The sequence below is a fragment of the Chlorocebus sabaeus genome, chromosome 23 (genome assembly GCF_047675955.1).
Source record: "Chlorocebus sabaeus isolate Y175 chromosome 23, mChlSab1.0.hap1, whole genome shotgun sequence".
Lineage (NCBI taxonomy): Eukaryota > Metazoa > Chordata > Mammalia > Primates > Cercopithecidae > Chlorocebus > Chlorocebus sabaeus.
Window position 1 is genome coordinate 42,669,051 of NC_132926.1, and position 21,721 is coordinate 42,690,771.

The window sequence follows — 21,721 nt, forward strand, 5'->3', positions numbered from 1 at the left end:
ATGCATGGGATTTTATAACCTACACTCAAACAATGTAGGTTAGATCATTTTTCTTTTCTTTTCTTTTCTTTTGAGATAGTTTCACTCTTGTTGCCCAAGCTGGAGTGCAATGGCCTAATCTCCGCTCACTGCAACTTCTGCCTCTCAGGTTCCAGCGATTCTCCTGCCTCAGCCTCCCAAGTAGCTGAGATTACAAGCGCCCACCACCACGCCCAGCTAATTTTTGCTTTTAGTAGAGATGGGGTTTCACCATGTTGGTCAGGCTAGTCTCGAACTCCTGGCCTCAAGTGATCCACACATCTCAACCTCCCAAAAAGCTGGGATTACAGGCGTGAGTCACTGTGCCAGGCCCGCAATTACTTTTGCACTTACCTAATATCATCCCCACAACCAGAACCAGCAGGCTGTCTTGGAGAAGTCACAGGCGTGGCCGTTTCCTGCAAAGAGCCAAACCCCCATTCCTCTGTGCCCCTCCTCTCCCACCAAGCACTTTATAAAAAAAGCTCTTGTTACCGGAAATAACTGCTCATTTTCCACTCCTTCCTCCTAGGTCACACTTTTGAGAAAAAGAATCTGCATTCTGGGAACCAGAAGAAAAATATGAGACGGGAAGCACCGTGTGATGTGTGTGCTGCCTTTGGCTGAGCGTGTGGAGTCCTGCTCAGTGTTAGGCACAGTGTGTTTGATTGTGGTGGCTTGAGGGGAACCTGGTGTTCAGAGCTGTGACTGTGGTGAGTGTTTCTAAACATGCTTGGTTTGGGGGTAGCAAAGGGCAATGGAACGGAGTCTTTCTCAAACCTCACTCCTGACCCCAGGACTCAGGTCCAGCTCATCAGGGCTTTGAGGGAAGGGTCCTACCTCTCCCCAGGAAGAGGAAATACCCTCCTTCCCAGCACCACTAAAGCTGTGGTTTGGAGAGACGCCAGGGCTAGAGTGTTGTGGAGAAACCAATCGTTGTTAACATCTCATTTTCAGGCTGCACTCAGAGAAGCTGCCCTTGGCTGCTGGTCATTATCCAGAGCAGCCTGTGTCCGGGAGGCAGACGGTAGGCTCAAGATCAGCCTGGCAGAATGCCAAGCCTAGGGCCCCTGGCACCCAGAGGCGAGGGGGTGCCTGCTGGTTGCCCTATCCCCACTCCCTGAGCTCTGTTTTCCACTTTATTGACTAAGGTCCTCCCTGGGTTGGGTTCTGGGGACAGGGGAACCCAGGTCCCCAAGGGTTCTTGGTTGGGTAGGGCTGCACAGGACAGCTTCAAGTCTGGGTCTGGGGTAGTTGCTGCCTTCTTTCTTCACCACACCTGTGGTCTCCCTGGGGCTTGGTGGGGCATATGTGTGTGTAGGACCTGCTCTGTTTTCAGCAAACCTCGCAGAGACAGGAGCTTTGGGGTGACTTAGTCCCAGCCTGTCTCCTAGAGGTGTCTCTAAGAGCAGCCTTTGGGAGTGGCTGGGCACCAGGGAAAGGGGAACTGGGAGGAAATGCCCAGCCAGAGCCTCAGTCCCAGAAGGGCAGGAGGGCAAGGGGAGAATGGTCATGCATTTGTTGGTGCCCACAGATGACCCGCTCCAGTCTGCATCCATCCATCCCGTGTCCCAGGGGTCACGGGGCCCAGAAGGCAGCCTTGGTTCTGCTGACTGCCTGCCTGGTGACCCTTTGGGGGCTAGGAGAGTCACCAGAGCACATTCTCCGGTGCCTGGTGCTCCACCTAGCCTCCCTGCAGCTGGGACAGCTGTTAAAAGGGGTCTGCAGCCTGGCCGAGGAGCTGCGCCACATCCACTCCAGGTGACTCACTGCAGTACCCATGGTGACAGGGTTTCCAACATGTGTCACTCCCTTGATGCCTAGCCCTGCCCCTCCTTGAACCTCTCTGGCTGAGCTGGGCTGGGGGCTGGGGCCTGGCTGTCACCCACAGGTACCGGGACAGCTACTGGAGGACGGTGCGGGCCTGCCTGGGCTGCCCGTTCCACCATGGGACCCTGTTGCTGCTGTCCAGCTATTTCTACTATTCCCTTCCAAATGCGGTCGGCCTGCCCTTCACTTGGATGCTTGCCCTCCTGGGCCTTTCGCAGGCACTGAACATCCTCTTGGGCCTCAAGGTATGACACAGGGGGAGGTAGAAGCTCTGGCCAAGTGGAGGCTGTGGCTGGTGTGACCTGCCCTGAGTTGAATACTGGAAGTGGAACTGGTTTAAAGGTTGGAGTCCATGGAGTAGAACATATAATGTCCTGGAACAGTGGGTTTGACAATGGTAAAGGAGGGATCAAGTCAGGAGCAGGTTGGGAAGCCTTGGAGGAGGAGGAGGAGGAGTTCTCTGGGTGTCCTTGATGGAGGCCCCCCATCCCCATCCCGCTGTCCACAGGGCCTGACCCCAGCTGAGATCTCTGCAGTCTGTGAAAAAGGGAATTTCAACGTGGCCCATGGGCTGGCATGGTCATATTACATTGGATATCTGCGGCTGATCCTGCCAGGTGGGCCATCCTCTCTGCCCCCATTTCTAGATCTAACAAAATAGACACTAAGACACACAGCTTCTTGTGTTTCTTAACACACAGAACTCACTACACTTTTCAAAGCATTTTCATGTCTACGAAATCCTTGAATCCCAAGGCATGAAGGATGTCACTATGATGCCTGGTTTGCAGAAAGGAATATGGGGCTTAGAGCCATTAAGTGACTTACCTAAGGTCACTCGTGAATTCTTTTTTTTTTTTTTTGAGAAGGAATCTCGCTCTGTCACCCAGCCTAGAGTGCAGTGGTACCATCTCGGCTCACTGCAACCTCCTCCTCCCAGGTTCAAGTGATTCTCCTGGCTCAGGCTCCCGAGTAGCTGGGACTACAGGCACCTGCCACCAAGCCTGGCTAATTTTTGTATTTTTAGTAGATAGTAGAGACAGGGTTTCACCGTATTGGCCAGGCTGGTCTCGAACTCCTGACCTCAAGTGATCTGTCTGCCTCAGCCTCCCAAAGTGTGGGATTACAGGCGTGAGCCACCACGCCCAGCCATAAATTCTTTCAATAAATATTTACTGCATTCTATGTGCTCTCATGTACATTTTCTTTTTTTTTTTTGAGACAGAGTCTCGCTCTGTTGCCTAGGCTGGAGTGCAGTGGCTGGATCTCAGCTCACTGCAAGCTCCGCCTCCCGGGTTTACGCCATTCTCCTGCCTCAGCCTCCCGAGTAGCTGGGACTACAGGCACCCGCCACCTCGCCCAGCTAGTTTTTTGTATTTTTTAGAGACGGGGTTTCACCATGTTAGCCAGGATGGTCTCGATCTCCTGACCTCGTGATCCGCCTGTCTTGGCCTCCCAAAGTGCTGGGATCACAGGCTTGAGCCACCGTGCCCGGCCTCATGTGCATTTTCTAATTCACACCCTGTGAGGAAGGAATAATCATTCCTGTTCTGTTTATTTATTTTTTAAAATAAGAGGGTTTTGCTGTGTTACCCAGCCTGGTCTCAACTCTTGGGCTTAAGCCTTGGCCTGCCAAAGTGTGGAGATAACGAGCAGGAGTCACCATGCCCATCACTATTTTAGATTTTTTTTTTTTTTTTTTTTTTTTGAGACGAAGTCTCACGCTGTTGCCCAGGCTGAAGTGCAGTGGCACAATCTTGACTCACTGCAACCTGTGCCTCCTGGGTTCAAGTCTTTCTCCTGCCTCAGCCTCCCACGTAGCTGGAATTACAGGTGCCCGCCACCACACCTGGCTAATTTTTTTGTATTTTTAGTAGAGACGGGGTTTCACCATGTTGCCCAGGCTGGTCTTGAATTCCTGACCTCAAGTAAACCACCCACGTCGGCTTCCCAAAGTGCTGAGATTACAGACATGAGCCACTGCACCTGCCTTAGATTTTTTTTTTTTTTTTAGATGGAGTTTCACTCTTTCGCCCAGACAGGAGTGAAGTGGCACAATCTGGGCTCACTGCAACTTCTGCTTCCCAGGTTCCAGTGATTCTCCTGCCTCAGCCTCCCAAGTAGCTGGGATTTTAGGGGCCCACCACCATGCCCACCTAATTTTTGTATTTTCAGTACAGACGGGGTTTCACCATGTTGGGTAGGCTAGTCTCAAACTCCTGACCTCAGGTGATCCACCCGCCTTGGCCTCCCAAAGTGCTAGAATTATAGGTGTGAGCTGCTGTGCCCAGTGTTTTGTTTTTTTTTTTTTTTAAGTGCAGTTCTGAGAGATCAAGTGATTTATCCGACATCACATAGCTTAGAGAGAGGAAGAGAAAGGATTTGAACCCAGGTTTGTCCAGAGCCTGGACCCTAGACCACTTCACTGTGGAGCCTCTTTTTTTTTTTTTTTTTTTTTTTGAGATGAAGTCTCTTTCTGTTGCCCAGACTGGAGTACAGTGGTCACAAGATCTTGGCTCACTGCAACCTCTGCCTCCCAGGTTCAAGTGATTCTCCTGCCTCAGCCTCCTGAATAGCTAAGATCACAGGCACGTGCCACTGTGCCTGGCTAATTTTTGTATTTTTAGTAGAGACATGATTTCACCATGTTGCCCAGGCTGGTCTCGAACTCCTGACCTCAAATGATCCACCTGCCTCAGCCTCCCAAAGTGCTGGGATTACAGGTGTGAGCCACTGTGCCTGGCCTAAGCCTGTGTGTTTTATTCCTCTGACTTGCAGGCTAAAGCTGCAGCTCTTCCATATCTCATTGCTATCTCCTAGGGCTTCTGCTAGGAGACTGATCTGGATACAGGAGAATGCTGGAAATGTCACTTCCCAGGGCTGTGCCTGCCTCTCAGCCCTGAAAGCCATGGTGGAAAGGGGCGGGGCTGACATAGACATCTGAGGAAAGAAGTGAGGGAGGGCAAAGGGCAGTGCAGTAAGAGAAGGGATGGGGAGGGCTTTTGGAGGCGCTGCCCCTCCTGGCCTCCTGTATCATGAGAGTGCACTGGACTCTCCATTCTCTGGCACCTACATACTGCAGGGGCCAATGACCTGGGTCTCACTCCTGAATTAGGTGGGAGATAGGGTTAGCAGGAATGACTTCTTGGGCTTCTCTGCCTCAGGACTCCAGGCCCGGATTCAAACTTACAATCAGCATTACAACCACCTGCTACGGGGTGCAGTGAGCCAGCGGCTGTATATCCTCCTCCCGTTGGACTGTGGGGTGCCTGATAACCTGAGTATGGCTGATCCCAACATTCGCTTCCTGGATAAACTGCCCCAGCAGACCGCTGACCGTGCTGGCATCAAAGATAGGGTTTACAGCAACAGCATCTATGAGCTTCTGGAGAACGGGCAGCGGGTGAGTGTGCAGGGGAGTGGGGGTCTCTGGGCAGAGGTCAGGACCCCAGAACCCTGGGCCCTAGCCAAGCGCTGATGACACTCTGAGCTGTAGTGTCCCTAGCTGGTCCCAGGTCTGGGCAGGATTCAGCACTGAATGATAATGATAAGTAACATTTATTGAGCACTTACTACATGCTGGATGCTATTCTGCGTGTGTCATCTGATCACCTCATTGAAATCTCACCACCACCCTATAGGGTAGGGACTGTTAGCATCCCTACTTTACAGAGGAGGACACTGAGGCTCAGAGACACCATTGGAAAGTAGACGATTTCAACTTAACTGTACCATGCTCTTGACCATAAAGCTGCCCCAGACGAAGCCTGTGAGAACATCTGAAGGATTTAATGTGGGTGCAGGGGAACCCAGATCAGAGTTGAACCCCAGAGCCCAGCCCCAGACCTGATTCCTAGCTGGAGCAGTTGACAGCCTTGCTCTGCAGGTCTTGCCCTAGGATCTTAGGAGAAGGATCTGTGAAGGGTAAATTTAGCCCAGCCCTGTCCCTGATTTCAGAGTTGGGTATCAGAGGCAAAGGCAGGCCAGACAGCATAGACCCCATTAGGGTGGCCACCTCCCAGGACTCTATCATTACAGGCTGAGGGAGTGGGGCCTCAGCCTGTGGTACTGGGGGCCACAGCCTGGACTGGATCCTCCATTCTCCATCCACCTGGTCCCTGGCTTAGTCTGGTCTTCCTCTTACCTCCTCCAGGCAGGCACCTGTGTCCTGGAGTACGCCACCCCCTTGCAGACTTTGTTTGCCATGTCACAATATGGTCAAGCTGGATTTAGCCGGGAGGATCGGCTTGAGCAGGCCAAACTCTTCTGCCGGACACTGGAGGACATCCTGGCAGATAACCCTGAGTCTCAGAACAACTGCCGCCTCATTGTCTACCTGGGTGAGGAGTTGATAGGGTGAGAGGTTGATAGGCTGGAGGGCAAGAGGAGTCAGGGGTCCCAGGGTCTCCCAAAGAATCAGAAGGGGCTACAGCAGCACCATGCCCTGGGCCTGCCCTTCCTTCCCTGGGAGAAGCCCCCCTCTTCCCAGCACACCAGATTGCTTTTTTAGGTCTTTGACTGTAGTCCCTCAGTGGAGCCTGAAGAGCTGGGTTCTAGGGGCCCCTCACTTCATCTAGGATTCCAGAGGAAACAGAAAAGTCCCAGGCCAGTATGTACTGGGCACAGGAGATTGGGGCTGCAGCCTTGGCTCCACTACCCCCTCATGTATGACCTCGGGCATGTTTCTGCTCCTCTCTGAACATCAGCTTCAGCTTTAGAAGTGAGAGGGTGGGGCCGGGCGCAGTGGCTCACGCCTGTAATCCCAGCACTTTGGGAGGCCGAGGCGGGCGGATCACGAGATCAGGAGATCGAGACCATCCTGGCTAACCCGGTGAAACCCCGTCTCTACCAAAAACACAAAAAATTAGCCGGGCGTTGTGGTGGGTGCCTGTAGTCCCAGTTACTCGGCAGGAGAATGGAGTGAACCCGGGAGGCGGAGGTTGCAGTGAGTCGAGATCGCACCACTGCACTCCAGCCTGGGTGACAGATATAGGCTCTGTCTTAAAAAAAAAAAAAAAAAAAAAAAAAAAAAGAAGTGAGAGGATGGAATTTCATTCTCTCTGAAATCACTTCTTTTTTTTTTTTTTTTTTTTTTGAGACGGAGTCTCGCTCTGCTGTCTAGGCTGGAGTGAAGTGGTTCCATCTTGGGTCACTGCAACTTCCACCTCCCAGGTTGAAGCAATTCTCCTCCCTCAGCCTCTCAAGTAGCTGGGACTACAGGTGCCCGTCACCACGCCCGGCTAATTTTTATATTTTTAGTAGAGACAGGATTTCACCATATTGGCCAGGCTGGTCTCGAACTCCTGACCTCATGATCCACCTGCCTCAACTTCCCAAAGTGCTGGGATTACAGGCATGAGCCGCTGCGCCCGGCCTGAAACCACTTCTAGCCTAGGATTCCATGAAACTCTAGTCCCAGTGGCTGGGGGGTGGGTAGGAAGAGGGGGTAGGGAGGGTTAGAGGATCCTCCCAGCAAGTCCTCTAGGTGTGTTCGAGTGGGAATGTGTAAGATCCTCTCTCCACTCTCCCCCATTTCCCTGTTCCAGAACCTGCAGATGACAGCAGCTTCTCGCTGTCCCAAGAAGTTCTCCAGCACCTGCGGCAGGAGGAAAAGGAAGAGGTTACTGTGGGCAGCTTGAAGAACTCAGCGGTGCCCAGTACCTCCACAATGTCCCAAGAGCCTGAGCTCCTCATCAGTGGAATGGAAAAGCCCCTCCCTCTCCGCACGGATTTCTCCTGAGACCCAGGGTCACCCTGCCAGAGCCTCCAGTGGTCTCCAAGCCTCTGGACTGGGGGCTTTCTTCAGTGGCTGCATGTCCAGCAGAGCTATTTCCTTCCACAGGGGGCCTTGCAGGGAAGGGTCCAGGACTTGACATCTTAAGATGAGTCCTGTCCCCTTGGGCCAATCGTTTCCCCTCTCTGAGCCTCGGTGTCTTCAACCTGTGAAATGGGATCATAATCACTGCCTTACCTCCCTCACGGTTGTTGTGAGGACTGAGTGTGTGGAAGTATTTTGTAAACTCTGGATGCTAGGTACTTAGGGATTGTGCCAGGTGTCTTTCATGGGGCCTTCCAGACCACTCCCCAGCCTTCTGCCCTTCCTCTGCCCGGGGACGCCGAACTCTCTCGATGGTATCGACAGGCTCCCTTGCCCTTTGGCGCCTGGTCATGTTCCATTATTGGGGAGCCCCAGCAGGAGAACGGAGGAGAGGAGGAGACTGAGTTTGGGATAATGAATCCCCCGGCTCCTGCCCTGCAGCATCGAGGTTGCTGTGGACTCTCCTGCCGGGCAACTCTTGAGTAATCATGACTATCTCTAGGATTCTGGCATCACTTCCTTCCCTGGCCCCTTAAGCCTAGCTGTGTATCCACCCCACTCCGCCCCTGCCACCCCACTAGAGTACTCCCTCTCACTTGCGGTTTCCTTATACTCCACCCTTTTCCCTTTTTAAAGCACACCTCAGATTACCCAATGTGAGTGAGTCGTCTTTTTCCTGCTGGACTCTGACCGATATAACAGACGGGAATTACGGTCCCTGATGTCCAAACCTGCCTGCACATGCATGCCTCCCTGCACCCCTCCTTATCCTAGTACAGGGCAGCAGGGTGCTGGGTGTCATTTTCCATCTGGACAGAGCCTACTAGTCAGGCTGAGGACACCTGTCCTTTCAGTGCCTTTCTCTTCAGTGAGAGGCTTGGGGAGCAGGGACCACAGGCTGGCCTGAGCCAGCACACAGATGATGCCATGAGCGTACACAGCTGTGTCCTGGGCAAGGGGGCCACTCAAAGGAGCAAGTGACACTAACTATAGGTGCCAGATGAGAGAGCCTGCAAAGGGACAAGGGGAAAGAGTTTGTGTGATGAGATGGGACAGTCCCTGGAGGGCCTTGGACAGCATAGCCAACTGCCGTGCCGTACCTTCCGCCATCACGGTTACAACTGAGTCACCAATTCCACGCTGTGGTGGCGCAGTTACCCCCATCTGGGAGGGCAGGCAGCCTATCTCTGTTAGTTTCATTTGTCTCAGCAGGCTGGGCTCGTTCCCTCCCTCCCACTTTTTTTTTTTCTTTTTTGAGATGGAGTTTCACTGTTGTCACTCAGGTTGGAGTGCAATGGCTTGATCTTGGCTCACTACAACCTCCACCTCCAGGGTTCAGGTGATTCTCCTGCCTCAGCCTCCCTAGTAGCTGGGTTTACAGACATGCACCACCATGCCCAGCTAATTTTGTATTTTTAGTAGAGACGGGGTTTCTCCAGGCTAGTCTTGAACTCCTGACCTTGGGTGATCCTCCCACTTTGGCCTCCCAAAGTGTTAGGATTACAGGCGTGAGCCACCGTGCCTGGCCTTTTTTTTTTTTTTTTTTTTGTCACAAATGCTCAATATACATTTCTGAGTACAGCATCACTGCGGAGAAACGCTCCACACAGACACACATGGGTCAGAAGGAACGGGCTGCCCCTAAGGACGGCAGAGCCAAGGGAGTCAAGAGGAACAGTCCCCACTCTCCCTAAGTATCCCAGCCACCCTGTCCCCAAGGCCTGAAGATCCTCCATCATCACACCAGTGGCTTGTATACTAGAAACCAGCCCAGAATCAAAGGCCTTTCCAATCCATCCAGTCCCTATCATGGGGCTTAGGCTGTGGAGTCTGATGGCCCCAGGTTCAAATCCTGACTCTACCACTTAGTGCCTGTGTCTACCTAAGTATCTTGATAACCCTCGGTTTTCCCAAGTGTAAAATGGGGATAGCAGTGGCCCCTCCCCTGGAGGTTGCTGTGAGGAGTGAATGGTATCATATCTGTAGGTCCACAGAGAAGCCTGGTGTCCAGCACATAGCTGACCCACAACACGGGGCAGCTATTAACACTTTAGCTGCCGCTCCCGGATCCCAAAGGAGGCAAGCCTGCCCTCTGCACACTCTGCAATCCCCACCTCTGTTCCTTTTTATCTCCTGTTATTTCCCAGCCTCCCTGGCTGTGCTGGGGTCTTGCTGATGCCGCCAGGGGACTTCTTGTCCCCAGGAGTTCCCCAGGGTACAGCACCAGAAGTCCCGCCGTGAATGTTTGTCTGCATGTTCTTAACTGCAGACGAGTGAGATTCAGAGGTGCTGGGGAAGGCAGTGCCACCAGCAGGCACTGAGTCACCAGAAGGCCCAGTTTTGTCTTCCTGGCTCCTGGATGCATCATCCTGACCCCCCTGCTGACTAGACCCAGGCCCTCCCACTGCTGGGAGTGGTCCCCACCCTGCTCCTTCCTTCCCAAAACAAGTTCCATGGAGCTCCTTTTCCTTTCCTGTTTTCTCATCAGCTGGAAAGATCTGGGAAATGTCCTATGGTACATTCTAGGCTTATTCCAACAGGCCCAGGCACACAGAAAGTGGGAGGCCATGAGAGCCTCCCAAATCCCCCCTATCCCTTCTGGGGAGGCAAGACAGAGTCAGTGGGGGCCTCTGAAAGCCAATGTTTGAACTACAAATTGTGCTTGGGCTTACAAGGACTTTGGAGCTTGTCAACAAGGTCTGGGCCCTAACAGCCGAAGGACTGCCCCTGACTGACCAAGGAGAACAGACGTTCGTCACTTCCTTGAGCCCAGTGAGTCTCAGGGAAGGCAGACACCAGCTTCTCCGCCTGGGCTCTCCCTGGCTGGCCTTTGTAGGATGAGGGCCGCTCCACGGGGCCTCTGACATTCCTGCTTGGGGGAGGTGGTGGAATCTCCTGAGTTGGATTCACATTACAAGGGAAGGAGATTAGAGGTGCAATGAAGGGGCAGAGACTCAGAAAAGGAGATTCAGGGGTCTGGTGGTCCCTGAAGAGGAGGGAGGGACTTTATGAGGTGACCTTGGTCCCTGGGAAAGCCACCAGTGCATGTTTCTGGGCAGGGCCCTCAAGCTTTGATTTCTCCTGCCCACCACAGGGCTTTCTCTATAAATGTTCTGAGAGAGCAGCTCCAGCTGAGTCCAGTGTGCCCTTCCGACACTCTGATGCCCAGGCTCCAATTTGCTTTTGCCCTAGTTCTCTGCCTGGTTTCTTGTTCTGAGCTAGGTCAGGTTAACTTTCCAAAGTCTGCCTCCTACAGACAAGTGACTTCATCGATGCTGGGCCTGGGTCCATCTGGTGCAGAGCAGGAGCCAGGGACAAGAGGACCCCGCGGTGCTTCTTCAGGACTGTCTTGGGGGCCCAGCGCCCGCCAGTGGATGAGGTAGATGCCACCGTCTGGCTTTGGGGTCAGTGGCTCTGTAGGGAGAGTGGCATGGCCCTGGTGCAGCCTTGGCCCAAAATGGACTGCCACTATGATGCAGACTGCTAGCAGAACAAAGACAGCAACGATGATGGTGACCATGGGCAGCCCGTCACCTCGAGGTTGTTCCCAGATGCCACCAAGCACTTCCGGAAGCTGCCTCTGGGACTCCTGCCCTGATGAACTGTTCACAGTTGGAGAAGGCCAGGAGTAGTGGCCAGCCTGGGAGGAGAGTGGCAGAGAAAGAGGGTGACATGGATGTATACATACAGAAAAAGACTAAAATAGAAAGAGACAAACACCCAAAGGAACCTGAGGCAGGATAATGAGGGCGGGAGGGACCAAAGACAAAGACAGAAAGACAAAAAGTCAGAGTAAAACCTGGAGAGAGGTAGAGAATACAGAGATAAACCACATGGCAGCAGAGACAATAAAAGAAAAGTCAGAAAAGGCAGAGTGGGATAGAGAGAGGGAGAAAGAAAGATGAAAGGGGAAAGAAAAAGGCACATAAAAACAGATAGAAATAAAGATAGAGACAGAGACAGAGAAAAAAGAAACAGACACAGGGAGACAAAGACATTCAGACAGGGACAAAGAGAGTGCTGGTTTCATCACAGTTCAGCGTATACAGTTTGGGCCCCCAAGTTTCCTCCCACTGTCCCCTCTTCCCAGGTCTCCAGCAAAATTCCTAAATAGATCCTGTGCCCTGGGTCAGGAGTCTTGGCACACTATGAGCTGCTGTCCCCACATGCTAGGCAGTGGGAAGAGAGCACCTGCTTCTTCAAGTCCTGGGGAAAGGGGGTCCTTGTCCAGCATCTTAGGCTCCCCTTACTCTCCACTCACACGGCAGACAGACAGGCGGCGCCCTGGTGGTGGGAGAGGTAGAAGTAGAGGTAGAGGTAGAGGGGACATGAACTTAGAAGGCAGGGGGATGCCTCATCCCATAACTGTGCCCCTGCCACCCTGCCAAGGCCTCAGCATCAGGTTCTGGGGTCTTGGAGGAGAGGGGGTACCCAGTGAGGACTCCTGGCTCTGCCCACTATGGATTGAGGAAACCCCGTGCCAGTCTTCCTCTGTCAAAGTCCCAGTGTTCTTCTACCAAAAGCTGGGGGTCATGATCCATACCCCTGTCTGACTCCACCCTGCTGGATATCAGATGGGGGTGGTGGCATTGTAGTGAAGGTAGCAAACTGCAAAACTGTAAACCCTAGAGCTGAGGTCCTCACAGGCCCAATAAACTTTTCCTCCCCAGCTTCCCCTTCCCAGATGGGCCATCCTGGAACAGATCTTAGCCGGTGGAGCCCCTCCCTCTAGCCCTGCACCCTCAGCGTGGCCCTCCCCATGGGAAGGCCAGGAAAGGCTGCCCAGGACAAACCCATGTCCTTTAGCCCCTCAGTCCCCCTGTCCACAGTATCCCATCTCCCACATGCATCCCTTTGCCTGTGGAAAGGCACCCCCCTCTCCCTACCTTGCAACTATCTCTGGGTCCCAGGCCACAAAGCTCTCAGGGCAGGGGGTGGGGAAGCAGCTCTAGATGTGCAGAGGAAAAGGGGAAGCTGAGGCTGGTGATAGACAGGGGGCCCCTGTGGGGAGTCAGCTCAGCCTGGCAGGAAGCGGGGAGCAGAGTCTACCTGGTGCATTGTCCGGGCTGGCACAGGGCTCCCTTGGGACTGGCAGTCAGCCGGGTAAAGGAGGGCTGGCTACCCTAGCTCAGCCCCTACCCAGAGCTGCCACGTCTGCAGGGCCCATGGGCACACACCCTGTGCACACACTCTCACCGCTCTCCTGTGCTTGCACTTCCGTCCGGGAACATCTGGGCTACCCTGGGCTCTGCCCTTAACTCTGATAGAACCTTAATCTTCCTCCTTGGCGCCTCCTTTCATGTCCCCTGCCAGCTTCGGGAGCCTGGATGTGCCTGCCCACCCACCCTCCCACCAGATCCCAGAAGCCTGGCCAGAGCCCCGACCCAACCTGCCCCCCACCAAGTCATGCTGGCTCCTCGCCTTAACCGATTTCCTGGAGTTACTGTCCTTTGATCGTTTCTTTCTAAATGCAATATTTCAAACACAATGGAAATTGCAGATACATTCTCTCTTTAATAAATACATAGTAAGAGCGGTGAGCGCGTCACTTCCTGCCGCTGCCAGGCGCGTCCTTCCGCGCGCTGTGACTGACAGTGCAGAGCCGCGGGGGCGGCGGCCCGGAGTTGGAGTCTGAGTCGTGGTAACCAGCTGCAAGCATCCGCGTTTCGTCCTGGGGAAGAGGAAACGCTCGGTTGGAGCCGGCAGTTTCCAACTCCCTGGAGGTCATTTGGAGTTCGGTGAGACCTGGGAAGAATGTGCTCAAAGGGAAACCTGGGAAGAAGCAGCTTTTCACCTGAAAAATGTTCGCTTTGCCTCAGTTGTGAATTCTTTTCACTGAGAAGGAGAATTACCATTATGTTATTATATTAATGAAAGGAGAAGTGGATGTGACTCATGATTCAGAACCAAAGAATGTAGAACCTGAAAAAAATGAAAGTTGGGAGTGGGTTCCTTGGGAAGAATTTCCTCCTCTGGACCAGCTTATCTGGGGACTGCCTTGTTTAAAATAACAAGACTATGATCCATTTAAAGAAGATCTGAACCATCTCGTGGGATACAAAGGAAATCATCTTTAGGTGGCCGAGAAGATTTCTTGATTTTCTTTAAAAACACAAGAATAAGGTCTGGTTAGGGAATGAAAAATGTCTACATTTCAGAACAACTCCATTTTATCTAAAAAAGTTCTTATGATCGCCAATTTATTTGCAGTCTCTTAATGTATCCACCACCCTTTCAGCCAGTACTTGAGAAAATTTTTCTGAAATATGTCATTGAATTGTATTACAGACACAGAATATATGATAAATACTGATATTATGGGCAATCTGCTTTCCATATTTACCTGTGATATTTACTGTGTAGTTTGTCATTACTAGCTTGCATGGAGTAGGATGCAGTCGAATTTGCCTTAGTGTTTCTGTTCAAATAGAGACCTGAATTCAAATATTGTAGTTTAGGTTCAAACACAGTATGCCTGTTGCAAAATTTACCAAATTTGTTGATTACCTCTTTTATTAAAGAAATGTTGGGGAGAGGGTAATAAATACATTGTGACAATCTTTGCAACTTACAAGGAATAGGACAGGTCATTAGGGTGTATTTCCCAGGTTTCTAATTGAGAACCTAAACCAAGAGAAGTGAGACAAACCATCTAATGTCTGTATCCTCCTATTAACAGGCTGTGTGATGTTGAGTTTCTCACTTACTCTCTCTGAGGTCCAGTGTCCTTATATGTAAAATGAAGAGATTTGTCTAGAGCAGTGGTTCTCAAAGTGTGGTCGGGGGGACCTCGAGAGCCTTTTAAGGGTATTCTAGGTCAAAGCTGTTTTTATAACACTTAGACATCATTTCATCATTTATAGTTTTTCCTTTCTTTTTATTTGAGAAGGAGTCTTGCTCTGTTGCAGTGGCACGATCTCAGCTCATTGCAGCCTCCGCCTCCTGGGTTCAAGCAATTCTCCTACCTCAGCTTCCTGAGTAGCTGGGATTACAGGCACCCACTACCACACCTGGCTAATTTTTGTATTTTTGGTGGAGACAGGGTTTCACCATGTTGGCCAGGCTGGTCTGGAACTCTGGAGCTCAAGTGATCTGCCCACCTCAGCCTCCCAAAATGCTTACAAGTGTGAGCCACCACGCCCGGCCATCATTTATCTTTTTCACTCATTTTTTCATGAGTGTGCAGAGGAGTTTTTGAGAGGCTATCTGGTGTGATATTGTAATAGGCTGAATGCAAAAGCAGATATGAGAATCCATCTTTTGTCTGTCATCAGACATTGAAGAGATTTGGAGAAATGTAAAGCAGCAGTACTCTTCTCACTAATGATTTTTGTTGTTGTTGGTTAGAAAAATGGTTATTTTTAGTGGGTTTTAATATGTGAAAAAAATAAAAATAGCTATTTATCAAAAATGTTATTTATGTGTTTATACATAATGGGTTTTTGTTACTTGTAAATGATTAATAAAAATTTTAAGAAATTAAAAAAATACATAGTAAGTCTCTAAATCTCCAAGGCTCAACCACCAGCTCTGTCTTCTATCAATAGTTTGTCACATTTATTTTTAAAATATTAATATTACAATGAAAACAGAAGCCCTCGTTTCCTGACCTCTCCCCTCCTTCTCACCACAGGGATAAACATCTTATAGAATTTGATGTTTATTGGTCGGGTGTGGTCACCCATGCCTGTAATCCTAGCACTTTGGGAGGCCAAGGCAGGAGGATCACTTGAGGCTAAGAGTTCAAGACCAGTCTTGGCAACATAGTAAGACCTTATCTCTACGAAAAATTTAAAAAATGAACTGGGTGTGGTGGTGTATACCCATAGTCCCAGCTACTTGGGAGGCTGAGGTGGGAGGATCACTGAGCACAGGAGGTCAAAGACCATGAGCCATGTTTGTGTCACTACACTCCAGCCTGTGCAACAGAGGGAGACCCCATCTCAAAAAAATAATAGTAATAGAATTTGATGTTTATAGGCCGGGCACGGTGGCTCAAGCCTGTAATCCCAGCACTTTGGGAGGCCGAGACAGGCAGATTACAAGGTCATGGGATCGAGACTATCCTGGCTAACATGGTGAAACCCCGTCTCTACTAAAAAATACAAAAAAACTAGCCAGGCGAGGTGGCAGGCACCTGTAGTCCCAGGTACTCAGGAGGCTGAGGCAGGAGAATGGCATAAACCCGGGAGGCGGAGCTTGCAGTGAGCGGAGACCCGGCCACTGCACTCCAGCCTGGGCGACAGAGCAAGACTCCATCTCAAAAAAAAAAAAAAAAAAGAAATTAAATAGAATTTGATGTTTATTATTCTCACACAAGGCATTGTTTTCCCTTTTTTTCTTTTGGTTTTTATAAATATGAATTCTAGGCCAGGCGCGGTGGCTCAAGCCTGTAATACCAGCACTTTGGGAGACCGAGATGGGCGAATCACAAGGTCAGGAGATCAAGACCATCCTGGCTAACATGGTGAGACCCCGTCTCTACTAAAAAATACAAAAAACTAGCCGGGCGAAGTGGCGGGCGCCTGTAGTCCCAGCTACTCGGGAGGCTGAGGCAGGAGAATGGTGCAAACCCGGGAGGCGGAGCTTGCAGTGAGCTGAGATCCGGCCACTGCACTCCAGCCTGGGCAACAGAGTGAGACTCCATCTCAAAAAATAAATAAATAAATAAATATGAATTCTATATTTCTTTGCATTTGCCTGAAGACAACTTCATTTGAGAGTATGTATGAGTTTTAATGTGTCCAAATCACAAAAACTGCCCACCAATCTCTCCTCTCTCTACAGACAGTTTTTTTTAGCCCTGGCTGACTCTGTGGGACCAACCATCCCTCATTCTGTCTGTTGCTGTGCACTTACCATCCTCCCGTCCAGTCTGGAGAGCTGGAGACACCCTGGGAACTCCCCTCCGCTGGAGTCTTGATCCAGGATGAAGCAGAATGTAGCATCCTGGTTCCCTGTTTCTCAGCCAAGCTGTCCCACATCCTGACATCCAGGGACCCCACTCAGACCTCCAAATTCACTTGAGCCCAGATCCTTGGGCTGCTGACCTGATCTGCAAAGTAAGTGGGACCTATTGCTGGCTGACTTTGAAGTCCCTGGCTGAGCCCCTGCCAACGGGATCAAAGACTCTGCTCATCCTCTGCTTCCCATCTTGGTCCATTTAGACTTCAGCCAGAGGGAATCTGGACTCTGCCATGGGTCCTGAACTTCAGCCACTGCTTTTCACCTCCTGCCTCCTCAAGACACATATGCCATTGCTCTGGCAGATACCTCCACTGGGGCGCCTGTCCCTGTGTCCAAAAGCCCAGTTTTTGATCCTTCTGATAACTACTTCTTCCCTTTCCCTCCCTCATTAATCCTGGATCTATCTCCTAAAGGGCTTCCGAGAGGTGGAACTTCCGGGACCAGACTACAGCCCCAGCCTTCTGTGTCACTTCCCTACCACTGCTGTGAGCTGCCTGCCCATTCCTGCCATCTAAACCTAAACATCTGTTACAGCTTAGGTCAAGTGCGGCCTCCTCTAGGGATGAATTTTTCAGCCCTGTACTTGAGTAACTTGCTTTCTTTTCCTTAAGCTTTACAGCATAATGTTTCTTACACGCTCCTAACATTTGTCACACTTTGTCTTATGTTACAGGTGTGTGGGGGCTCATTTTTCCAGGAACCATGTCTCTCGTTTTTTTGAGACTGAGTCACGTTCTGTCACCCAGGCTGGAGTGAAGTGGCAAAATCTCAGCTCATTGCAACATCCACCTCCCGGGTTCAAGTGATTCCAGGAACCATGTCTCATTCCTTGAGAACCATGGGAGTTTCTTTCTTTTTTTTTTTTTTTTTCTGAGATGGAGTCTTGCTCTGTGGCCCAGGCTGGAGTGCAGTGGTGCGATCTCAGCTCACTGCAAGCTCTGCCTCCCGGGTCCACGCCATTCTCCTGCCTCAACTTCCCAAGTAGCTGGGACTACTATTGGAGTCCCAGTGGGCACCCACTACCACACCTGGCTAATTTTTTGTATTTTTTTTTTTAGTAGAGACCGGGTTTCATCATGTTAGTCAGGATGGTCTCGATCTCCTGACCTCGTGATCCGCCCACCTCAGCCTTCCAAAGTGTAGGGATTACAGGCGTGAGCCACCACGCCCGGCGGGGTTTCTAATAAAGAACAAAAGTTTGCTGATACAAGTGGAACCTGGAGGAATGTACCCTCTCACCCCACAATACATACATATCTGTTCTTAATCCTGGAAGCATAGAGCAAGCAGAGCGTCCTTCACTTGCGGGAGGGCACTTCTGAGCCGTGACAGAATGCTCACTGCCTTGCTCCCGCTGTCTCTTTCTGGATTTTGTTGTCACAGAGCCTCTTAGGTTGGCTGGAGGGGGCTATAATGATCAAGAATCTGCTCTTATGTCATAGAGAACACATGCCCTGACTTTTGAGGCTCAAGCCCTACAACCAAAAATAAAGACTCTGGGGTCCTCCCTACCATTAGTGCGCTGGGCGGGAGGCGCCTGATTCAGCTCCAGACACTAGGGTCACTTTTCCTTTCCACCTCTCCAGGGGAGGGTGAAAGTGGCTTTGCTGGCCAGAGGAAGGCAAAGAGCAACCCTTCTTTCACTCCATCACCACCAAAGGCAGGTAGGCTGAGGAGTCTGCAGAGGGAGCTGAACAGGGGCCTGTGGGAACATCCTGAGCAGGCCAGAGTGGGGTTGCCGTGATAGACTCAGGGCAGGTCTCAGAGGCGGCTGACTTTTGAGGTCATTGGAAACTCTGGGCTAGAGTTGGGTAAGTAAGGAGCAAAGGCTGCTTTCCTCTACCACACCCCACTTCTAGCCTTGTAAAAAGCTATAGGTCTGTAAGGAGTGTGAGGTTCCTTTTTAGGGTAATGGAAATGTTATAAAATTGGTTTTATTTGGGATGGGTGAATAACTCTCTAAATATATACAAACCACTGAGGCAGCCGGGTGCGGTGGTTCACGCCTGTAATCCCAGCACTTTGGGAGGCCGAGGCAGGCGGATCACAAGGTCAAGAGATCGAGATCATCCTGGCTAATACGGTGAAACGCTGTCTCTACTAAAAATACAAAAAATTAGCCGGGTGTGGTGGCAGGTGCCTGTAGTCCCAGCTACTTGGGAGGCTGAGGCAGGAGAATGGTGTGAACCCGGGAGGTGTAGCTTGCAGTGAGCTGAGATCACACCACTGTGCTCCAGTCTGGGCGACAGAGAGAGACTCCGTCTCAAAGACAAAAAACAAAAACAAAAACAAAAACCACTGAGGCTGGTGTGGTGACTCAGGCCTGCAATCCCAGCACGAGGTGAGTGGATCACCTGAGGTCAGGAGTTTGAGACCAGCCTGGCCAACATGGTGAAACCCTATCTCTACTAAACAATACAAAAATTAGCCAGGCTTGGTGACATGTCTGTAATCCCAGCTACTCAGGAAGCTGAGGCAGAATAGCTTGAACCCGGGAGGCAGAGGTTGCAGTGAGCCGAGATTGCGCTGCTGTACTCCAGCCTGGGCAACAGAGGGAGGAGACTGTCTCAAAAAAAAAAAAGCCACGGAATTGTGCACTTCAAATGAGGACGGGGGAGAGGGTGAGGAAGGCATCCACATGGTGGGGAAGGAATGGGATCAGAAATGGGAGCTTGGTTACTGCAAGGGGAGTGATCCAATAAGTAATATTTAAGGATCATGGCAGTCAGAGAAGGGCCTTAGAGATGCTACCCGCTAGCACCAATGAGCACACTGACAATTCAGACCTCGGTTTCTTTCCTTTGAAAAAATTTGTTTTTTTTTGAGACAGGGTCTGTGGCCCAGGCTGGAGTGCAGTGACATGATCTCAGCTCACTGCAGCCTCGACCTCCCAGGCTCAAGTGATCCTCCCACCTCAGCTTCCTGAGTAGCTGGGACTACAGGTTCACACCACCATGCCTGGGTAATTGAAAATTTTTTTTTGTACAGATGATATCTCACTATGTTGCCCAGGGTGATCTCAAACTCCTGAGCTAAATTGATCCTCATGCCTAGGTCTCCCATATTGTTGGGATTGCAGGTGTGAGCCACTGTGCCCGGCCCTCAGTTTTTAAATACCATTCGTGCCAAAAGGAATGAAGGCCCCTTAAAGAAATAGCTGATTCCAGGGCTGGGGCAGGTGAAGCACAAGGTGTATCTGGAGGCCGGGCGCGGTGGCTCAAGCCTGTAATCCCGGCACTTTGGGAGGCTGAGATGGGTGGATCACTTGAGGCCAGGAGTTTGAGACCAGCCTGGACAACATGGTGAAACCCTGTCACTACTAAAAATACAAAAATTAGCCAGGCTTGGTGGCATGTGTCTGTAATCCCAGCTACTCAGGAGGCTGAGGCGGGAGAATCACTTGAACCCGGGAGGCGGAGGTTGTAGTGAGCCGAGATCATGCCACTATACTCTAGCAGCCTGGACAAGAGAACAAGACTCTGTCTGAAAAGAAAAAAAAAAAAAAATCTTTGCAGATGTAATTAAGTGAAGAATTCTAGCACTCTGGGAGGCCGAGGGAGGTGGATCACTTGAGCCCAGGAGTTCAAGACCAGCCTGGGCAACATGCCAAAACCCCACCTCTACAAAACAAAACAAAGTACAAAAATTAGCCAGGTATAGTGGTGTGTGCCTGTAGTTCCAGCTACTCGGGAGGCTGAGGTGGGATGATTGCTTGAGCCTGAGAGGCAGAGGTTGCAGTGAGCCGAGATCTCACCACTGCACTCCAGCCTGGGTGACAGAGCCAGACCCTGTCTCAAAAGAAAAAAAAGGGCCGGGTGTAGTGGCTCACGCCTGTAATCCCAGCACTTTGGGAGGCCAAGGCGGGCAGATCATGAGGTCAGGAGATCAAGACTGTCCTGGCTAACACAGTGAAACCCCGTCTCTACCAAAAATACAAAAAATTAGTCAGGCATGGTGGTGGGCACCTGTAGTCCCAGCTACTTGGGTGGCTGAGGCAAGAGACTGCAGTGAACTCGGGAGGTGGAGCTTGCAGTGAGCCGAGATTGTGCCAGAGCGCCACTGCACTCCAGTCTAGGCGACAGAGCGAGATTCTATCTCAAAAAAAAAAAAAAAAAGGAAAAAAGAAAAAAAAATCTTGAGATCATCTTAGATTATCCAGACAGGCCTTAAATTCAATGACAAGTGTCCTTCTGAGAGACACCCAGAAGAGAAGACACAGAGGAAGTGATGTGAAGATGGAGGCGCAGGTGATAATGCTGCACTACAAGTCAAGGGACACCAAGGAATGCTCAACAATCCCCAGAGGCTGAAGGAGACAAAGTATGATTCTCTCCTAGAGCCTTGGGAGCGACTGTGGTGCAGCTGACACCTCAATTTTGACTTCTAACCCCTAGAACTGTGACAGAATAAAGGTCTGAATGTCTATTGTTTTAAGCCACCAGTTTGTGGTAATTTGTTACAGTAGCCACAGGAAACATACAGTGGCAGATACCACTTTATGATTAAAGCAAACCTCCTCAGTAACGGAACAAATCCAAATCATGCATGCCAGGGGCGGTGTGTGCACCAGTAGTCCCAGCTACTCAGGAGGCTGAGGCAGGAGGAGTATGAGGAGTATGAGGAGTACGAGCGGTACGAGGCCAGCCTGTGTGACATAGTGAGACTCGTTCTTGAAAAAAAAAAAATAATAATAAAAATAAAAATAGAGCCAGGGCCGGGGCTGGGCTCAGTGGCTCACACCTGTAATCCAAGCACTTTGGGAGGCTGAGGCAGGCAGATCACAAGGTCAAGAGTTCGAGACCAGCCTGGCCAAAATGGTGAAACACCATCTCTACTAAAAACACAAAAATTAGCCAGGCGTGATGGTGTACACCTGTAATCCTAGCTACTTAGGAGGCTGAGGCAGGAGAATTGCTTGAGCCTGAGAGTTGGAGGTTGCAGTGAGCTGAGATCATGCCACTGCACTCCAGCCTGGGTGACAGAACGAGACTCCATCACAGAAAAAAAAAAAAAAAAAATTGAGCCAAGCATTGTGGCTCATGCCTGTAATCCCAACAATTCAGGAGGCTGAGGCAGGAGGGTCACTTG

At 50.9% G+C, this 21,721-nt stretch overlaps 2 protein-coding genes and 1 pseudogene across 2 annotated transcripts; 2 read left to right on the forward strand and 1 right to left on the reverse strand.

Moving 5' to 3' along the window:
- Positions 1-506: 506 nt before the first annotated feature.
- STING1 (stimulator of interferon response cGAMP interactor 1) lies at positions 507-8,316 on the forward strand. The gene is made up of 8 exons (XM_008014636.3): positions 507-731; positions 976-1,045; positions 1,553-1,779; positions 1,910-2,093; positions 2,357-2,465; positions 5,013-5,251; positions 6,002-6,188; positions 7,395-8,316. Exons 3-8 carry the CDS (start codon positions 1,553-1,555, stop codon positions 7,586-7,588), a joined length of 1,140 nt encoding a protein of 379 aa, XP_008012827.3. The 5' UTR covers positions 507-731; positions 976-1,045; the 3' UTR covers positions 7,589-8,316.
- SMIM33 (small integral membrane protein 33) lies at positions 8,170-12,987 on the reverse strand. The gene is made up of 2 exons (XM_073010648.1): positions 12,716-12,987; positions 8,170-11,306 (listed from the first exon to the last, which is right to left on the reverse strand). The coding sequence occupies exons 1-2, from the start codon at positions 12,722-12,724 to the stop codon at positions 10,917-10,919; spliced, it is 399 nt and encodes a 132-aa protein (XP_072866749.1). The 5' UTR covers positions 12,725-12,987; the 3' UTR covers positions 8,170-10,916.
- LOC103245173 (nucleotide triphosphate diphosphatase NUDT15 pseudogene) lies at positions 12,966-15,154 on the forward strand (annotated as a pseudogene).
- Positions 15,155-21,721: the final 6,567 nt, after the last annotated feature.

What these genes read in the sequence shown, in the direction of transcription:
- STING1 (XM_008014636.3), top strand. Translation starts at nt 1,553, where the DNA reads ATGACCCGCTCCAGTCTGCATCCATCCATCCCGTGTCCCAGGGGTCAC. An exon ending in ACATCCTCTTGGGCCTCAAG is followed by an intron (nt 2,094 to 2,356) that starts GTATGACACAGG and finishes CGCTGTCCACAG; the next exon opens with GGCCTGACCCCAGCTGAGAT. An exon ending in CCGCCTCATTGTCTACCTGG is followed by an intron (nt 6,189 to 7,394) that starts GTGAGGAGTTGA and finishes TCCCTGTTCCAG; the next exon opens with AACCTGCAGATGACAGCAGC.